Raw genomic sequence first — 19,929 nt, 5'->3', positions numbered from 1 at the left:
TCATACCTGATTGATATTCTAAGAAGACTAAATGGACTAAAGTAAAATCATGACTAAAATTCTATCATGCCCATTTAGTTGAATCACTGTAGGAAAGTGTGTAGTTGTGTTCTCATCCAGGTAGGTACTTACCAGAAACTGGCTCACTCACTCTTGGGTCAGCTAAGGAGAAATAGCAAAGACAGAGTCAGAGGTTATTAGGTAAGTCCTAGTGTTCCAGTGACAGTGAAGAAGATGGGTGTTTACAGTTGTTAAGGAATCTTGCAAAATGGTACACTCTTACTAAAGTCCAAATTTGAAAATTGTATATTTTGTTTTGGGAATTGTTCTCCGGTGGAGAATCTCCTCTGCCACGTACTCAGCTGTATCTTTTATATGTGATTTGTGTAGTTAGTAGTCTTCATTGCTGTTTTAGATTTTACTTCCATTTAAAAATCTTCCTCTTTTAGTTTCATAAAAAAAAACTATTGATAAAATCACCAAGATACCAGGAACTGCATTTGGTGTAAAAAATTATACACTAATGCAGTGAGTATAGATGTATCTCATTAAGGAATTGGAACTCAGGCCAAATTAGAAAATTTCACAGCTGTTCATCATAAAAAACTATCACATGAATTCCCTTTCTGGATACTGTGGCTGAGCGTCTGATATTTTGATTCTAGGCACAGATTCTGGGCATAGAGAGGAGCATTCATGCACTATTGAGTATAGACTGACTATATGCTTTTTTTTCTTTTAAATTGATATGCCTAATGTTTTTCTGACATCGAGATAAATGAGGAAAATCCCAAGGGGTGTTTCCTTAAAGGTACCTTCATCAGTTTGCTTTTTCAAATGGATGGTTTTTTTAAATCAAATGCTTTACCCAGTGTTTAGCTAGGTTTCAGACAAGCTATGCAAAACATTGTGACCCTTTATATCCTTGTTAGGAATTACTGCTGATGTGATTACCTGATTCAGTACTGAATGCCACTGTGTTGCTGGGTGGGCCTTCACCAAGTGGGTTTTTGGGTTTCACCTGGAACTCATAGCTGTGTAGGGGGGAAAGAAACAAACAGAAAACAATATTCTTAAGTGGTAGGAAACAAACAATTTTCTTGTCATACCAACATTCTTCCTGATTCTGTTTCGAAATCATCGTGATGGTGAATGGACATATGTTCTAGAAGAAGCTTCAGGAAAGAAAAATTCCTTTAATTCTACTGTTCAAACAGCTTGTCTAATTGTTTTCTAGAGGAAAAGGGTTAAGTTAATAAAAAAGATTGTTGTCTTTTAAAAACTCCAAATTAATAGAATAGCTGGGCAGGTTGCTAATGGACATACAGGAAAAGAGGTAAGTGGTGGACCCAGGCTAATTCCAGTAACAAGGAGCCTCAGTTTCCTTCAAATGTTTAGCTACTTCCTGGGAGCTCAGAATAAGTTCCTTTTTATTCCTTCTTATCCCAACCCTGGGTATAGCCATAGACTTAGGCAATGTTCTTCATTGTGGGGTTTGAGCTACCCATGATAGAGCTACAGTGGGGAAAGTTTGTTTAAAGTGCAGACTTCTTGTTCCATTCTAGCTACTGAATCCCTTTTTGAGGGGTTCCAGAGAGGTATTTATAATGTTTCTGAGGTGAAGCCTGTGCCCACTGACATTTGAGAACTACTAGATAAGCTATGGGAGCAGATGTACATGAAAATATTCTGTTGCAAGAAGTTCCTGGTTATATCTCCTGGAACTTGGGTCTTCTTTGGATCATAGGAAGCCCCGATATATTCCGAGTAGGGGCATGGTAGTGTCAGCTCATGAAGAGTATGGGCACAAAGACACTTTTCTCTCCTTCTATAAACTAGACTCATATGGGCCAGGCCCTTAACCCTTTATGTTAAATAAGCCCATATTCCTTGTAGTTATGTTTGATTCTGTCCTTAAGAATTATGCACTAAATTACTATGCAATATTTGACAAATTTCATCCATAGACTACTCAAGCAGAGCAAACCCTTTTAAGTTCAAACAGTAAAGCTATTTGCTGTTTTCCTGAAACTAAGAGTTTCTTTCAGTAGCAGACTTAGCAGGAAAGTAATTTTGAATGTAAAACCAGCTTGAGTCAGCTGATAGAATTGATTGAGTTTCAAAATTGTGAAAGACTTTTGGGACATAATTCCTCATTTTGAAAAGTTTGTAATTGACTAAGTGCAGAACACAAACAATACTTTAGAAAAAAGTGAGAAACAGAAGGATGACAGCTCTTAATTTGGTACAGAGGATAGCAAGTGAGCAATAACAGAACTTTCTGGGGCTCAAGGAGCCAGATTTTTTACTATTGAGGCACTGCTGGAATCTATAAAGAAGACAGATTCTAGCATTACAATGTGAACATTTTTTGACTGCTTACTATGTACCAGACACTACATATGAAAAGCAATACACACAAACCTCAAGAGATAAGTATTTTCCTATTTTTCAGTTAAGAGCAATGACGCTTTTAACCATTGTACTCTTATTGTCTTTGCTTTTCCAAACTTTGTGATATGGTGATTAAAACATGCAGGGTTTTCATTTATTTATTTTAAAAACCTTTTTTAACATCTTTATGGAGTATAATTACTTTACAATGTTGTGTTAGTTTCTGCTGTATAACAAAGTGAATCAGCTATACATATACATACATCCCATATCTCCTCCCTCTTGCGTCTCCCTCCCTCCCACCCTCCCTATCCCAGCCCTCTAGGTGGTCACAAAGGACCGAGCTGATCTCCCTGTGCTGTGTGGCTGCTTCCCACTAGCTATTTTAAATTTGGTAGTGTATATATGTCCATGCCACTCTCTCACTTCGTCCCAGCTAACCCTTCCCCCTCCCCTCAAGTCCATTCTCTAGTAGGTCTGTGTCTTTATTCCTGTCCTGCCCCTAAGTTCTTCAGAACATTTTTTTTTTTTAGATTCCGTATATATGTGTTAGCATACGGTGTTTTTGTTTTTTAAAATATATAGTATATCTCCTTTTGTTTTTTATAAATTTTTATTTATTTAATTTTTGGCTGTGTTGGGTCTTCGTTTCTGTGCAAGGGCTTTCTCTAGTTGCGGCAAGCCGGGGCCACTCTTCATCACGGTGCGCAGGCCTCTCACTGTCACGGCCTCTCTTGTTACAGAGCACAGGCTCCAGACGCGCAGGCTCAGTAGTTGTGGCTCATGGGCCTAGTTGCTCTGCGGCGTGTGGGATCTTCCCAGACCAGGGCTCAAACCCGTGTCCCCTGCATTGGCAGGCAGATTCTCAACCACTGTGCCACCAGGGAAGCCCTGTTTGTAGATTTTTTTGATGATGGCCATTCTGACTGGTGTGAGATGATATCTCATTGTAGTTTTGATTTGCATTTCTCTAATGATTAGTGATGTTGAGCATCCTTTCATGTGTTTATTGGCAATCTGTATATCTTCTTTGGAGAAATGTCTATTTAGGTCTTCTGCCCATTTCTGGATTGGGTTGTTCGTTTTGATATTGAGCTGCATGAGCTGCTTGTAAATTTTAGAGATTAATCCTTTGTCAGTTGCTTCGTTTGCAAATATTTTCTCCCATTCTGAGGGTTATCTTTTCATCTCGTTTATGGTTTCCTTTGCTGTGCAAAAGCTTTGAAGTTTCATTAGGTCCCATTTGTGTATTTTTGTTTTTATTTCCAATTCTCTAGGAGGTAGGTCAAAAAGGATCTTGCTGTGATTTATGTCATAGAATTAAAACATTCAGCGTTTTTAGATTGAAAAACTGCATATGAAAGCATTTTGTAAACTAATCTACTGGTAGAAAGTGCCATTATCTTTTGCAATAAGACTGCTGATATAAAGCCACCCATCTCACTCATTTAAATAAATTGCACATACATGGGGTGCTTTGGCATAGAATATTTTCCACAGATTAAATTCTAGCTCAGAGGCCTGATGAACTTATTTTAAAAAAATGGTGAACTGAAAGTGGAAAAAGAAATCACAGGCACCTGGACTTGGATTCAGGCAGGCAATGCATTCCACATTCCAGGCCATTGCCAAAAAGCTCTGTTCTTCGGCCAAGTCTGATTGCTGAAATTATTTCCATGTCTTTTTATTACACAGTTATTTACACTTCAGCTATATTTGTAGGATGGCCACAAATATTGATAAGCCACTTTTGGGGATTGTTTTTGGTTTTTTTTTGGCCACCATTTTATGATACTTGACAAGTTTTGAAGAAATCATTTTAAATTAAGTTTAATTAACTGCATGAGAACTAAAAGGCACATATTTTTGGCTGATTAAACAGAAAATATATAACAATATATTTTAAAAGGCAAAATCTTTCCCAAGAAACACATTTTACCACAAGATTTATGACGCTGTAGGTAGAAGAGAGTAATGTCTCAGAGAAAATATTGTTTATACATAGAGAATAAGCATAGGATTTTAGCTGTGCAAAAGTCCCATAGAGGAGAAGAAAGTTACCTAAAATAAAAAGTACAGAATAAATAAAACTTCAAATAGAATGTTTGGAAAATAAAGTTAAGGAAATTTTACAAATACTAGAAAAAGTGAAAAATGAGAGAAAATATTGAAATGAGCGGAGTTTTTCAGGGAATATAAAACTAGTAGGTTCTAGAAGAGAGAGGAATGGAAAAGGAGGGTAGAATATTATCCTAGAAAGTTTTTAAGTAATTTCCCAGAATTGAAAAACATGGGTTTCCAGATTTAAAAGGCCTAATATTTGCCCAGCAAGATGAAAAAAGACTAAAGCAAACTAATTGCAAAATTTCAGAGTACTGGGATAAAGACAAGACCTTAAATGTTTCAAAGGATGCAGAATCAGAATGACGTGACATCTCAGCAGCTCTAGAAGTTAGAAAATAATGGAACAATGCTTTCAAGCATTCATTTTATTCTACAATCTATGTTTGGCTAAACAACAGTATCAGAAGAAAACATGGATATTTTCAGACACGTAAGAACTCAAAAATATTATCTTCCATAACCTTTCTTCAAGATGTGTTTCTCAAGAAATTCCAGAAAGCGAGTAAACAAGGAAGACATGGGATATAGGAATTAGGGGCCAGGAGGCCAGGAGATGTTGCCATAAACAAACACACGTAACAAATAGATGACTTGAGCACTTGACCATTTGGAGAAATAGTCAGTCTAGACATATGGATTTAGTTAACAGAAGAAACAGCTAAAATAATTGAGAATGAGAGAGGCAGGACTAAGATGGTAACATAGGAAGCTCCTGAGCTCTCCTCCCCTCACAGACACATTGAATGCACAGCTGCACATAGAGCAGTTCCCTCTGAAAGAGATCCAGAAACTAGCTGAGCAACTCCTATGCATTGGGGAAATGAGAGAATACCCCCATCAAAATGGGTAGCAAAGGCTGAGACACACGCCATAAATCTCATCCCTGACACAGCACCATATAATCAGGAGGGAACCCCCAACTCCCAACTTCTTCCCAAGGAGCAAAGGGTTTGTAACCCACATCTGCATCCCAGCTTTTAAGACTCTTACCTGAGGGATGGTTCCCCTAAACACTCAGCTCTGAAAGCCATTTGGGCTTGTGTTTATGAGACACATAAGGATATAGCAAATCCACTTCTTCACAAGTGCATGAGCACCCACCGTGGCAGAGCAAAAGAGCACAATCACCTACCTCAATATTTCTCTGAAAGGTGTGTGTTTATCTGCCAGTGTTAAAAGCTGCAACGTGAGGGTCAGGATTTTAATTTAGCAAGCTCTGGGGGCTGTGATCCTCTCTGGAGACCAAGGAAGCCACCGGATGCTCTCCCACCTCTTTCCAGCCTGCTCAAAGTTGCTAGTATCTGTCTGGAAGGAGGTTGTAAACATGTCTGTACCCTAGTTTTTACAGCTTCCATCCAAAGGGATGAGTCCTTGAATCACCTGGCTCTGATAGCCAATGGGTTACTTAGCCATTCATGAGTCCCACAGGACTGTGGCAAAGAAGCAGTTTTTAACTAGCTGCGCCCCAGGGCTCAGCACAGAGGAAGCGGGCAAGAGTGCCCATCTTCCTATCTTTCCCTAAAAGGGGTTTATCTGCATCTTTTAAAAGCTGACACCTGAGGGTGAAGCTTTTAGTTTTAGCATATGTTTAGGGGTTGGCTGTGATCCTCCCCAGTGACAGGGAGGCATCACCTTCCCTGCCCTCTTCCTTCAGCCTGCTACAACAATAAAACCAAGCCACTAGTATTTCCCTGGAAGGGGCTTGTACAAACGGCTGACACCCCAGCTTTTGCAGCTGCTGCCCAAGGAATAGGTCTCCAGATTGCCTGTTTCTGAGAGCCAGTGGGCTTGTGTTCACAAATTCCACAGGACTAGCAAACAAAAAGCAGTTTTTAGTAGACGCAGGAGCACACTTCCCTACCCTACCTCCCTGCCCTAACTATATTCTGGGCCCAGCAGGCAAAAACAGCCATCTCCTAGTGTTTCCCTTGAGAAATGGAATATTTCCTGCCATATCAGTAAACAAAGGATGTCACAGTCATCAGCAATTGCAGCCCTCCAATGTGAGCCCTGAGGGAACTAAGGAAGGAAAGAATACCTGCCATCTAGCAGCCATCAGACTGCAGCCACTCCCTACAGAGAGCCCAGAGGAAACTCAGGATGTAAAAACACTGGCCCCAGATAGCTGAGGTGCATATCAAAGGAATGATTTCAGTAAGCCTAGACTCTTGCATCTTCCCATACATAGAAAAGCGCAAAATTCCTTAACTTGGGATATCTGGTTTTCTTTAACAGTAATCTTTTGATGTTCTGACTACCTGCTCTTTGTTGCAAAACTATATATCCTGGTTCCCGCCCGCCCCCCGCCTCTGCAGAACAGTTCTGCCAGGCTTGAAGTCCTAAAAATGCCCATCAAATAAAATATAACTCTCACCTTTTAGGTTGTGAATATTTTTTAAGTCAACACCCTGGAAGCAGCTTAACTACATAATTTCCCACCTGCTGCCTAGGGCCCAGCTTATAATCAGCCTGCATGTAGATGCTGACTGTGTTCCTCCCCTTTGGGACACTCATGAGTTTTGGCATACCCCCAACTACCAGGAGCCACTAAGAACAAAGACAGTTGCTTGGACAATCTTAGAGGTTTGAGAAACAAGTATGAGCTCAGGTTGGGCTGATTCAAGAGGTTCATTTCCTACCTGAGACCATTCTATTGAGACTGGGAGAGGTGGCTGTTTTATCTAATGTGCAGAAACCAAACACAGAGAATTAAGGAAAATGAAGAAACAAGAATATTTTCCAAACAAAAGAACAAGAAAAATCTCTAGAAACAGATCTTAATGAAATGGACAAGTGATTTACCTGATAAAGAGTTCAAAATAAGTCATTAAGATGCTTACCAAGGTCAGGAGAACAATGCGTAAACAAAGTACAAAGGAATAGAAAATATTAAAAAGTGCCAAACCAGAAAACACAGAGTTAAGAGTATAATAATTGACCTGAAAACTTCATTAGAGGAGTTCAACAGCAGAATAGATGAGTGGAAGAAAGGGTCAGTGGATGCAAAGATGGGGCAGTGAAATTCATCCAATCAGAGGAGCAATGAAAAAGATAGCTTAAGAGATGTATGGGACACCATCAAATGGATCAAGATATGCATTATATGAGTCCCAGAACGGGGAGAGGGAAAGAAAGGGGGCAGAAAGCTTATTCAAAGAAATAACAGCTGAAAACTTTCCTAACCAGGGTAAAGAAACAGACATCCAGATACAGGAAGGCCAGAGAGTTCCAAATGGAATCCAAAGAGGTCCACAGCATGAGACCCACATTAATTTTAAGAGATCCACATTAATGATAATTAAATTGTCAAAAGTTAAAGACAAGGAAAGAATCTTAAAAGCATCAGGGGAAAAGCAACTTGTTATGTACAAGGGAGCCCCCATAGCAATATCAGCAGATTTTTCAGCAGAAACTTTCAGGCCAGAAGGGACCAGCAGATATATTCAAAGTGCTGAAATTTACAAAAAAGAAAAAATTCTCAGCAAAGTTGCTCTTCAGAATTGAAGGCGAGATAAAGAGTTTCCCAGACCAACAAAAGCTGAAAAAGTTCATCACCACTACATCAGCCTTACAAGAAATGTTAAAGAGAGTTCTTCAAACAGAAACAAAAGGATGCTAATTAGTAACAGGAAAACAAAGTATAAAACTCAATGGTAAAAGTAAATACACAGTTACATTCAGAATACTCTAATGTTGAAATTGTGGGTAAATCACTTCTAACTCTAATATGAGAGTTAAAAGGCAAAAATATTACAATAACTAACTATAATAATTTGTTAATGGATATACAGTGTAAAAATGTAAATTGTGGCATAAAAACAAAATGTGGAGAGGAGTGTAAAAAAGTAGAGCATTTGTGTGTTTGAAGTTGGCATCAACTTAAAATAGACTTATATGACGTTTTATGTAAACCTCATGGTAACTACAGTAATAACCAATGATCGATATACACACAAAAAAGAGAACAGAATCACAGCATAACACTACAGAAATTAATCAAATCACAAAGGAAGAGAGGAACAAAGGAATTAAAACAACCAGAAAATAATGAATAAATAGCAATAGTAAGTTCATATCTATCAATAATTATTTTAAATGTAAATGGACCAAACTCTAATTAAAAGACATAGAGTGGCTGAATGGATTAGAAAACCAAGACCCATCTAATTCTCCTAAAAGAGACTGACTTCAGCTTTAAGGACACACATAGACTGCAAGAGAAGGGATAGAAAAGATATTCCATGCAAATGGAAACCAAAAGACAGCAGGGATACCTATATTTATATAAGACAAAATAGACTTTAAGCCAAAGATTGTGATAGGACACAAAGGTCATTATATAATAATAAAGGGGTCAGTTCATCAAGAGGATATAACATCTGTGAACGTACACAACATAGGAGGACCTTAGTATGTAAAGCAAATATTAACAGATCTGCGGAAGAAATAGCACTACAGTAATAGCAGGGAACTTCAATGCCATGCTTTCAACAATGTATATATAGAACATCCATACAGAAAATTAATAAGGAGACACTGGACTTAATGTTAAAGCAGATGGACCTAAAGGACATACAAGGAACACTCCATCCAACAGCAACAGAATACACTTTCTTCTGAAGAGCACATGAAACTTTCTTCAGGATAAGTCATCTGTTAGGCTGCAAAACAAGCCTTAATAAATTTAAGAAAATGGAAATCATATAAAGTGTGTTTTCTAACCACAATGGTAAGAAAATAGAAGTCAGTTAAAAGAAGAAATTGGAAATTTCACAAATATGTGGAGATTAAACAACAAACATGCTACTGAACAATGAATGGGTCAAAGAAAAGAAATCAAGAGTAATCAAAATATATCTTGAGCCAAAGGAAAATGGAAAGAAAACATACCAAAATTTTGGAATGCCTAGAGGGCTTCCCTGGTGGCACAGTGGTTGAGAATCCGCCTGCCGATGCAGGAGACACGGGTTCGTGCCCTGGTCCGGGAAGATCCCACATGCCACGGAGCAACTAAGCCCGTGAGCCATGGCCGCTAGGCCTGCGCATCCAGAGCCTGCACTCCGCAACGGGAGAGGCCACAACAGTGAGAGGCGCGCATACCGCAAAAAAAAAAAAAATTTTGGAATGCCTCAAAAGCAATTCCAAGAGGGAAATTTATAGAAATAAATGCCTACATTAAGAAAAAAGATATCAAATAAGCAACCTAATTTGACACCTCAAGGAATAAGAAAAAGAAGAAAAAACTAAGGCCAAAGCTAGTAGAAGGAAGGAAATAACAAAGATCAGAGCAGAAGTAAAAGAAATAGGGACCAAAAAACAATACAAAAGATCAACAAAACTAAGAGCTGGTTTTTCATAAAGATAAATAAAACTAACAAACCTTTAGCTACAGTAACTAAGAAAAAGAACTCAAATAAAATTAGAAAATCAGAAATAAAAGGAGACATTACAACTGGTGCTACAGAAATACAAGGGATCATAAGAGACTACTATGAACAATTATACACCAACAGATTGGATAACCTAGAAGAAATGTATAAATTCTTAGAAACATACAACCTACCAAGATTAAATCATGAAGAAATAGATAATTTGAATAGACTAATTACTAGGAAGGAGATTGAGTCAGTAATTAAAAACTTCCCAACAAACAAAAGCCCAGGACCAGATGGTTTTACCAGTGAATTCTAGCAAACATTTAAAGAAGAATTAACACCAATCCTTCTCAAAGTCTTCCTATAAATTGAAGGGGAGGGGGGAACTCCCAAACTCATTTTCTGAGGCCAGCATTACCCTGATACCAAAGCCGGACAAGGACACTACAAGAAAAGAAAATTATAATCCAATATTCCTGATGAAACATAGATGCAAAAATGCTCAACAAAATATTAGCAAACTGAGTTCAACAATACATTAGAAGGATCATAAACCATGATCAAGTGGGATTAATTCCAGGAATACAAAGATGGTTCAACAGCCACAAATCAGTCAACAGCCACAAATCAATCAATGTGATATACCATATTAACAAAATGAGGAATAAAAATCTATATAACCTATATGAACTCAATAGAGTCAGAAAAAGCATTTGACGAAATTCAACATTCTTTCTTGATAAAAACTCAACAAACTTGGTACAGAGGAAATGTACCTCAACATAATAAAGGTTTACGTGACAAGCCCATTGAGCTAACATCATACTCAATGACGAAATGCTGGAAGCTTTTCCTCTAAGATCAGGAACAAGACAAGAATGCCCACTCTCACTACTTTTATTCAACATAGCACTGGAACTATTAGGTAAGAGAAGGAAATTAAAAGATGCCCAGATTGGAAAGGAAGCAGTAAAACTTCTATTTGCAGATGATGACATGACATTATATATAGAAAACCCTAAACACTCCACGAAAAAGCTGCTAGAACTAATACATTTGGTAAAGTTGCAGGACACATTATTAATATATAGAAATCTATTGGTTTTCTATATACCGAAAACAAACTATCAGAAAGAGAAATTAAGCAAACAATTTACATTTACAATAGCCTCAACATTTACAATAGCCTCAAAAATAATAAAATAGGAATAATTTTAAGGAGATGAAAGATCTGTACACTGAAACCTTTAAGACATTGATGAAAGAAATTGAAGAAACACAAATAAAATGAAAGATATTCCACATTCATGGATTGAAAGGATTAATATTGTTAAACTGTCAGTACTACCCCAAGTGATCTACATTTTCAATGCAATCCATATCAAAATTCCAATGGCATTTTTCACAGAAATAGAAAAAACATTTCTAAGACTCATATGGAATCACAAAAGACCCTGAGTAGGCAAAGCTGGAGGCCTCACATGTCCTGATTTCAAACTATATTACAAAGCAGTAGTAATCAAAACAGTATGGTATGGGCATAAAAAAAGACATAGATCAATGGAACAGAATAGAGAACCCATACATATATATGGTCAATTAATTTATGACAAAGGAGCCAACGATTCACAATGGGGAAAGGCTAGTCCCTTGAATAAATGGTGCTGGAAAAACTGGATAGCCACATGCAAAAGAATGAAACTGGACCCCTATTGTATACCATACATAAAAATCAACTCAAAATGGTTCAAAGACTTGAACATGAAAACTGAAATCATAAAACTCCTCAAAGAAAAAATAGGTGGTAAGCTCCTTGATATCAGTCTTGGCAATAATTTTTGGATCTGACTACAAAAGCAGAGGCAAAGAAAAACACACAGCAGATGAAGGAGCAAGATAAAAACACACCAGACCTAACAAATGAAGAGGTAATAGCCAGTCTACCTGAAAAAGAATTCAGAATAATGGTAGTAAAGATGATTCAAAATCTTGGAAATAGAATAGACAAATTGCAAGAAACAGTTAACAAGGACCTAGAAGAAATAAAGAGGAAGCAAGCAACGATGAGCAACACAATAAATGAAATGAAAAATACTCTAGATGGGATCATTAGCAGAATAACTGAGGCAGAAGGACGGATAAGTGACCTGGAAGATAAAATTGTGGAAATAACTACTGCAGAGCAGAAGAAAGAAAAAAGAATGAGAAGAACTGAGGACAGTCTCAGAGACCTCTGGGACAACATTAAATGCACCAACATTAGAATTATAGGGGTCCCAGAAGAAGAAGAGAAAAAGAAAGGGACTGAGAAAATATTTGAAGTTGAAAACTTCAAATGGAAAGTTGAAAACTTCCCTAATATAGGAAAGGAAATAGTCAATCAAGTCCAGGAAGCACAGAGAGTCCCATACAGGAGAAACCCAAGGATAAACACGCCAAGACACATAATAATCAAACTGTCAAAAATTAAATACAGGGGCTTCCCTGGTGGCACAGTGGTTGAGAATCCACCTGCCGATGCAGGGGACACGGGTTCGTGCCCCGGTCCAGGAAGATCCCACATGCCGCAGAGTGGCTGGGCCCATGAGCGATGGCTGCTGAGCCTGCGTGTCCAGAGCCTGTGCTCTGCAATGGGAGAGGCCACAACAGTGAGAGGCCCGCATAGCACAAAAAAAAAAAAAAAAAAAAAAAAAAAAAAAAAAAAAATTAAATACAAAGAAAACATATTAAAAAGCAGCAAGGGAAAAACAACAAATAACACACAAGGGAATCCCCATAAGGTTAACATCTGATCCTTCAGCAGAAACTCTACAAGCCAGAGGGAGTGGCAGGACATATTTAAACTGATAAAGGAAAAAAACCTACAACCAAGATTACTCTACCCAGCAAGGATCTCATTCAGATTTGATGGAGAAATTAAAACCTTTACAGACAAGCAAAAGCTGAGAGAGTTCACCACCACCAAACCAGCTTTACAACAAATGCTAAAGGAACTTCTCTAGGCAAAAAACACAAGAGAAGGAAAAGACCTACAAGAACAACCCGAAACAATTAAGTAAATGGTAATAGGAACATACATATCAATAATTACCTTAAATGTAAATGGATTAAATGCTCCCACCAAAAGACACAGACTGGCTGAATGGATACAAAAACAAGAACCATATAAATGCTGTCTACAAGAGACCCACTTCAGACCTAGAAACACATAGAGACTGAAAGTGAGGGGATGGAAAAAGATATTCCATGCAAATGGAAATCAGAAGAAAGCTGGAGTAGCAATTCTCATATCAGACAGAATAGACTTTAAAATAAAAACCATTACAAGAGACAAAGAAGGACACTACATAATGATCAAGGGATCGATCCATGAAGAAGATATAACAATTGTAAATATTTATGCACCCAACATAGGAGCACCTCAATACATAAGGCAAATACTAACAGCCATAAAAGGGGAAATCGACAGTAACACAATCATAGTAGGGGACTTTAACACCCCACTGTCACCAATGGACAGGTCATCCAAAATGAAAATAAATAAGGAAACAAGCTTTAAATGATACATTATACAAGATGGATTTACTTGATATTTATAGGACATTCCACCCCAAAACAACACAATACACAATTTTCTCAAGTGCTCACGGAACATTCTCCAGGATAGATCATATCTTGTGTCACAAGTCTAGCCTTGGCAAATTTAAGAAAATTGAAATCGTATCAAATATCTTTTCTGACCACAACGCTATGAGACTAGATATCAATTACAGGAAAATATCTGTAAAAAATACAAACACATGGAGGGAAACAGTACACTACTTAATAATGAAGTGATCACTGAAAAAATCAAAGAGGAAATCAAAAAGTACTTAGAAACAAATGACAATGGAGACACGACGACCCAAAACCTATGGGATACAGCAAAAGCAGTTCTAAGAGGGAAGTTTATAGCAATACAATCATACCTTAAGAAACAGGAAACATCTCGAATAAACAACCTAACTTTGCACCTAAAGCAATTAGAGAAGGAAGAACAAAAAAACCCTAAATTTAGCAGAAGGAAAGAAATCATAAAGATCAGATCAGAAATAAATGAAAAAGAAATGAAGGAAACAATAGCAAAGATTAATAAAAGTAAAAGCTGGTTCTTTGAGAAGATAAATAAAATTGATAAACCATTAGCCAGACTCATCAAGAAAAAAAGGGAGAAGACTCAAATCAACAGAATTGGAAATAAAAAGGAGATGTAACAACTGACACTGCAGAAATACAAAAGATTATTAGAGATTACTACAAGCAACTCTATGCCAATAAAATGGACAACCTGGAAGAAATGGACAAATTCTTAGAAATGCACAAGCTGCCGAGACTGAACCAGGAAGAAATAGAAAATATGAAGACACCAATCACAAGCACTGAAATTGAAACTGTGATTAAAAATCTTCCAAAAAACAAAAGCCCAGGACCAGATGGCTTCACAGGTGAATTCTATCAAACATTTAGAGAAGAGCTAACACCTATCCTTCTCAAACTCTTCCAAAAGATAGCAGAGGGAGGAACACTCCCAAACTCATTCTATGAGGCCACCATCACCCTGATACCAAAACCAGACAAAGATGTCACAAAGAAAGAAAACTACAGACCAATATCACTGATGAACATAGATGCAAAAATCCTCAAGAAAATACTAGCAAACAGAATCCAACAGCACATTAAAAGGATCATACAGGGCTTCCCTGGTGGCGCAGTGGTTGGGAGTCCGCCTGCTGATGCGGGGGATGCGGGTTCGTGCCCCGGTCCGGGGGGATCCCGCGTGCCGCGGGGCGGCTGGGCCCGTGGGCCGTGGCCGCTGGGCCTGCGCGTCCGGAGCCTGTGCCCCGCAGCGGGAGAGGCCGCAGCGGTGAGAGGCCCGCGTACCACAAAAAAAAAAAAAAAAAAAAAAGGATCATACACCATGATCAAATGGGGTTTATTCCAGGTATGCAAGGATTCTTCAATATACGCAAATCAATCAACGTGATACACAATATCAACAAACTGAAGGAGAAAAACCATATGATCATCTCAATAGATGCAGAGAAAGCTTTTGACAAAATTCAACACCCATTTATGATAAAAACCCTGCAGAAAGTAGGCAGAGAGGGAACTTTCCTCAACATAATAAAGGCCATATATGACAAACCCACAGCCAGCATTGTTCTCAATGGTGAAAAACTGAAACCATTTCCACTAAGATCAGGAACAAGACAAGGTTGCCCACTCTCACCACTCTTATTCAACCTAGTTTTGGAAGTTCTAGCCACAGCAATCAGAGAAGAAAAAGAAATAAAAGGAATCCAAATAGGAAAAGAAGAAGTAAAGTTGTCACTGTTTGCAGATGACATGATACTATACATAGAGAATACTGAGGATGCTACCAGAAAACTACTAGAACTAATCAATGAATTTGGTAAAGTAGCAGGATACAAAATTAATGCACAGAAATCTCTGGCATTCTTATACACTAATGATGAAAAATCTGAGAGTGAAATTAAGAAAACACTCCCATTTACCATTGCAACAAAAAGAAAAAAATATCTAGGAATAAACCTACCTAAGGAGACAAAAGACTTGTATGCAGAAAACTATAAGACACTGATGAAAGAAATTAAAGATGATACAAATAGGTGGAGAGATATACCATGTTCTTGGATTGGAAGAATCAACATTGTGAAAATGACTCTATTACCCAAAGCAATCTACAGATTCAATGCAATCCCTATCAAATTACCACTGGCATTTTTTACAGAACTAGAACAAAAAATTTCACAATTTGTATGGAAACACAAAAGACCCCGAATAGCCAAAGCAATCTTGAGAACGAAAAATGGAGCTGGAGGAATCAGGCTCCCTGACTTCAGACTATACTACAAGGCTACAGTAATCAAGACAGTATGGTACTGGCACAAAAACAGAAATATAGATCAATGGAACAGGATAGAAAGCCCAGAGATAAACCCACACACATATGGTCACCTTATCTTTGATTAAAGGAGGGAAGGATATACAGTGGAGAAAAGACAGCCTCTTCAATAAGTGGTGCTGGGAAAATTGGACAGCTACATGTAAAAGTATGAAATTAGAACACTCCCTAACACCACACACAAAAATAAACTCAAAATGGGTTAAAGACCTAAATGTAAGGCCAGACACTATCAAACTCTTAGAGGAAAACATAGGCAGAACACTCTATGACATAAATCACAGCAAGATCCTTTTTGACCCATCTCCTAGAGAAATGGAAATAAAAACAAAAATATACAAATGGGATCTAATGAAACTTAAAAGCTTTTGCACAGCAAAGGATACCATAACCAAGACCAAAAGACAACCCTCAGAATGGGAGAAAATATTTGCAAATGAAGCAACTGACAAAGGATTAATCTCCAAAATTTATAAGCAACTCAGGCAGCTCAATAACAACAACAAAAAAAACCCAATCCAAAAATGGGCAGAAGAACTAAATAGACATTTCTCCAAAGAAGATATACAGAGTGCCAACAAACACATGAAAGAATGCTCAACATCATTAATCATTAGAGAAATGCAAATCAAAACTACAATGAGATATCATCTCACACTGGTCAGATTGGCCATCATCAAAAACTCTAGAAACAATAAATGCTGGAGAGGGTGTGGAGAAAAGGGAACACTCTTGCACTGCTGGTGGGAATGTAAATTGATACAGCCACTATGGAGAACAGTATGGAGGTTCCTTAAAAAACTACAAATAGAACTACCATACGACCCCGCAATCCCACTACTGGGCATATACTCTGAGAAAACCATAATTCAAAAAGAGTCATGTACCAAAATGTTCATTGCAGCTCTATTTACGATAGCCAGGACATGGAAGCAACCTAAATGTCCATCAACAGATGAATGGATAAAGAAGATGTGGCACATATATACAATGGAATATTACTCAGCCATAAAAAGAAATGAAACTGAGTTATTTGTAATGAGGTGGATAGACCTGGAGTCTGTCATACAGAGTGAAGTAAGTCAGAAGGAGAAAAACAAATACCGTATGCTAACACATTTATATGGAATCTAAGAAAAAAAAATGTCATGAAGAGATTAGTGGTAGGACGGGAATAAAACACAGACCTACTAGAGCATGGACTTGAGGATATGGGGAGGGGGAAGGGTAAGCGGTGACGATGTGAGAGAGTGGCAGGGACATATACACACTACCAAATGTAAATTAGATAGCTAGTGGGAAGCTGCCACACAGCACAGGGAGATCACCTTTGTGCTTTGTGACCACCTAGAGGGGTGGGATAGGGAGGGTGGGAGGGAGGGTGATGCAAGAGGGAAGAGATATGGGAACATATGTATATGTATAACTGATTCACTTTGTTGTAAAGGAGAAACTAACACACTATTGTAAAACAGTTATACTCAAATAAAGATGTTAAAAAAAAACAACACAAAAAAACAAAAGCAAAGGCAACAAAAGCAAAAATAAATAAGTGGGACTACATCAAACTGAAAATCTTCTGCACAGCAAAGGGAAAAAACATCAACAAAATGATGTTTTCTCCCATTCCTATAGAATGGGAGAAAATATTTGTAAATCATATATCTGATAAGTGGTTAATATCCAAAATATATAAGGAACTCACACAGCTCAATAGCAAAAAAGCAAATAACCCAATTAAGAAATGGGCAAAGGATCCAAAAAGACACTTTTCAAAAGAAGACATACAAATAGCCAATAGGTACATGAAAGAATGCTCAACATCATTAATCATCAGAGAAATGGAAATCAAAACTCCAATGAGGTATTACCTCATACCTGTTAGGATGTCTATTATCTAAAAGACGAGATAGCAAATGCCGGTGAGGATGTGGAGTAAAGGGAACCCTTGTGCACTGCTAGTAGGAATATAAGCTGGCACAGTCACTCTGGGGAACAGTATGGAGGTTCCTCAAGAAATTAAAAATAGAACTACCATATGATCCAGTAATCCCACCTCTGGGTGTATATCCAAGGAAATGAAATCATTATCTTGAAAAGATATCTGTACTCCTATGTTCATAACAGCATTATTCACTCTAGGCAAGGTATGGAAACAAGTGTCCATTGACAGAAGAATCGATAAAGAAATTATGATGTGTATACACACACACACACACACATACATACAGTTGACCCTTGAACAATGTGGGGGGTTACAGGTGCCAACCCCCCAAGCAGGTGAAAATCTGAGTATTGCTATCTCTGCCTCAAAAATGGAGGAATTGATAAATGACTCACCCAAGGGCAAGAAGCTGAAATAGTTTGGATAGGATCAGGACTCAAACCCTAATTCTTTTGATTCTGCATATTATGATCTCTAATCAAACACAAACTTTAGTTAAAGATCTGTAAATTGAAAATACAGGTACTTTATTGAAAAAATCCACATGTAAGTGGACCCATGCAGTTCAAACCTATGTTGTTCAAGGGTCAACTGTATGTATGTATGTGTATACACACACACACAATGGAGTGTTATTCAGCCTTAAAAATGAAGTAAATCCTGTCATTTGCGATAACATGAATGAAACTGGAGGGCATTATGCTAAGTGAAATAAGCCAGGCAGAGAAAAACAAATAGTTCATGGTATCACTTACATGTGGATCTTTTAAAAAAAATGTCAAACTCATAGAAACGGAGAGAGTAGAAAAGTGACTGCAAGGGCTGGGGTAAATAGACGTTGGTAAAAGGTACCAACTTCACTTGTAAGATGAATAGGATCTGAGGAACTAATGAATAACCTGGTGACTATAGTTGAAACACTGTACTGTATAATTGAAATTTGCCAAGAGATTATAATTTAAATGTTCTCACCAATTAAAAAATAGTAAATATATGATGTAATAGATAATTAATTCAGGGAGAATCCTTTCATAATGTATATGTATATCAAGTCATGTTGTACGCTTTAAATATCTTATAGTTTTTTTCATCAATTATACCTTAATAAAGCTGAAAAAAAGAACAAAATTATTGAAAATTGTTGCTTCTAGTAAATGGAATTTAGGAATAGGAACGAACTGCTTTGTAGTATTTGAGCTTTAAAACCATGTACATGTTCTTCTGATAAAAATGGAAATTAAATTTGAAAAGCTATTTCTAAGACCTACTTCATCAAAATGAATATCTAAGTGGAGTACAGTCCAGGTGACAGCTGCAGTCAAGCCTTTGGGCCTTGTAGAGGACAAGCCAAATGAATAACACCCCTGGCAGTAGCCATGCCTGGTTTTGCCCAGTTAGGTATGGATCCAAACAAAAACAATTTTCCCGGCTGCCCTAACAGAAGGCAGCATGGCTCTGTGGTTAAGGCCATGGGTTTTGGAGCCAGAAAGACTTGGGTTCACAGCTGCACTAATGTGTAACTTTAAGGTCAGTAACTTAACCTCTCTGAGCCTCAATTTCCTCAAGTATAAAGATGAGAATAATAATGGTATTTGTGAGGATACTATTAATTATAGTAATTATAACCTCATAAGGGTATAAAAGTATCTGTGAGTTTCTTATGAGGATTAAATGAGATGACACATGTAAAAGCAAGGTACCAGGCACATAGTAAGTCATTATAAATATTCTCTAGTATTATATCTCTAAAGAATATTTTTAAAGGTGCTTCTATTCTTGGGGAATTTGACACACACTGCCATAGAACTCTCAAGGCAGAACTGTTCTGTGTCCACATACTTACTTTTGTGTTTGTAAAGGTTATAAGAAGGGCATCTGTGGTTCACGGGCAAAACTGACAGAGATAGGGAAGCTCCAACCTGCGGGATCTAGCCTGAGGTAAACCTCCAGGTCTGGTTAGGGCAGACACTTCTCCCCCACCTCCTCTTCCTTTGCTCCTCTCTATAACGATTTTCCTCTATTTTTACCCATAACATACAGCTGAAGTATAGTTTTCATTACTTGATAAACTTAACCAAAGTTCATAAACCTCAAGCAACCACTTTTTATATAGAAAGTTCCCCCGT

The 19,929-nt window shown here is 37.7% G+C and overlaps 1 protein-coding gene across 49 annotated transcripts in view; it reads right to left on the bottom strand.

Moving 5' to 3' along the window:
* ABI3BP (ABI family member 3 binding protein) overlaps positions 1-19,929 on the bottom strand; it is a 285,160-nt gene that overhangs the window by 18,094 nt on the left and 247,137 nt on the right. For all 49 annotated transcript variants that reach the window (XR_010840794.1, XR_010840796.1, XR_010840793.1 and 46 more), the window contains 2 exons: positions 955-1,034; positions 133-162 (listed from right to left, as the gene is read on the bottom strand). Coding sequence is in view for 46 of the 49 variants with exons in the window: in XM_067034765.1 (XP_066890866.1) it covers positions 133-162; positions 955-1,034 (110 nt within the window). In the remaining 3 variants the exon portion in view is untranslated. The remainder of the gene's footprint in view (positions 1-132; positions 163-954; positions 1,035-19,929) is intronic.

The sequence above is a fragment of the Kogia breviceps genome, chromosome 5 (genome assembly GCF_026419965.1).
Source record: "Kogia breviceps isolate mKogBre1 chromosome 5, mKogBre1 haplotype 1, whole genome shotgun sequence".
Classification (NCBI taxonomy): Eukaryota; Metazoa; Chordata; class Mammalia; order Artiodactyla; family Physeteridae; genus Kogia; species Kogia breviceps.
The sequence above is the reverse complement of the archived record's forward strand: the minus strand, read 5'-3'. Positions and strand labels throughout refer to the sequence as shown.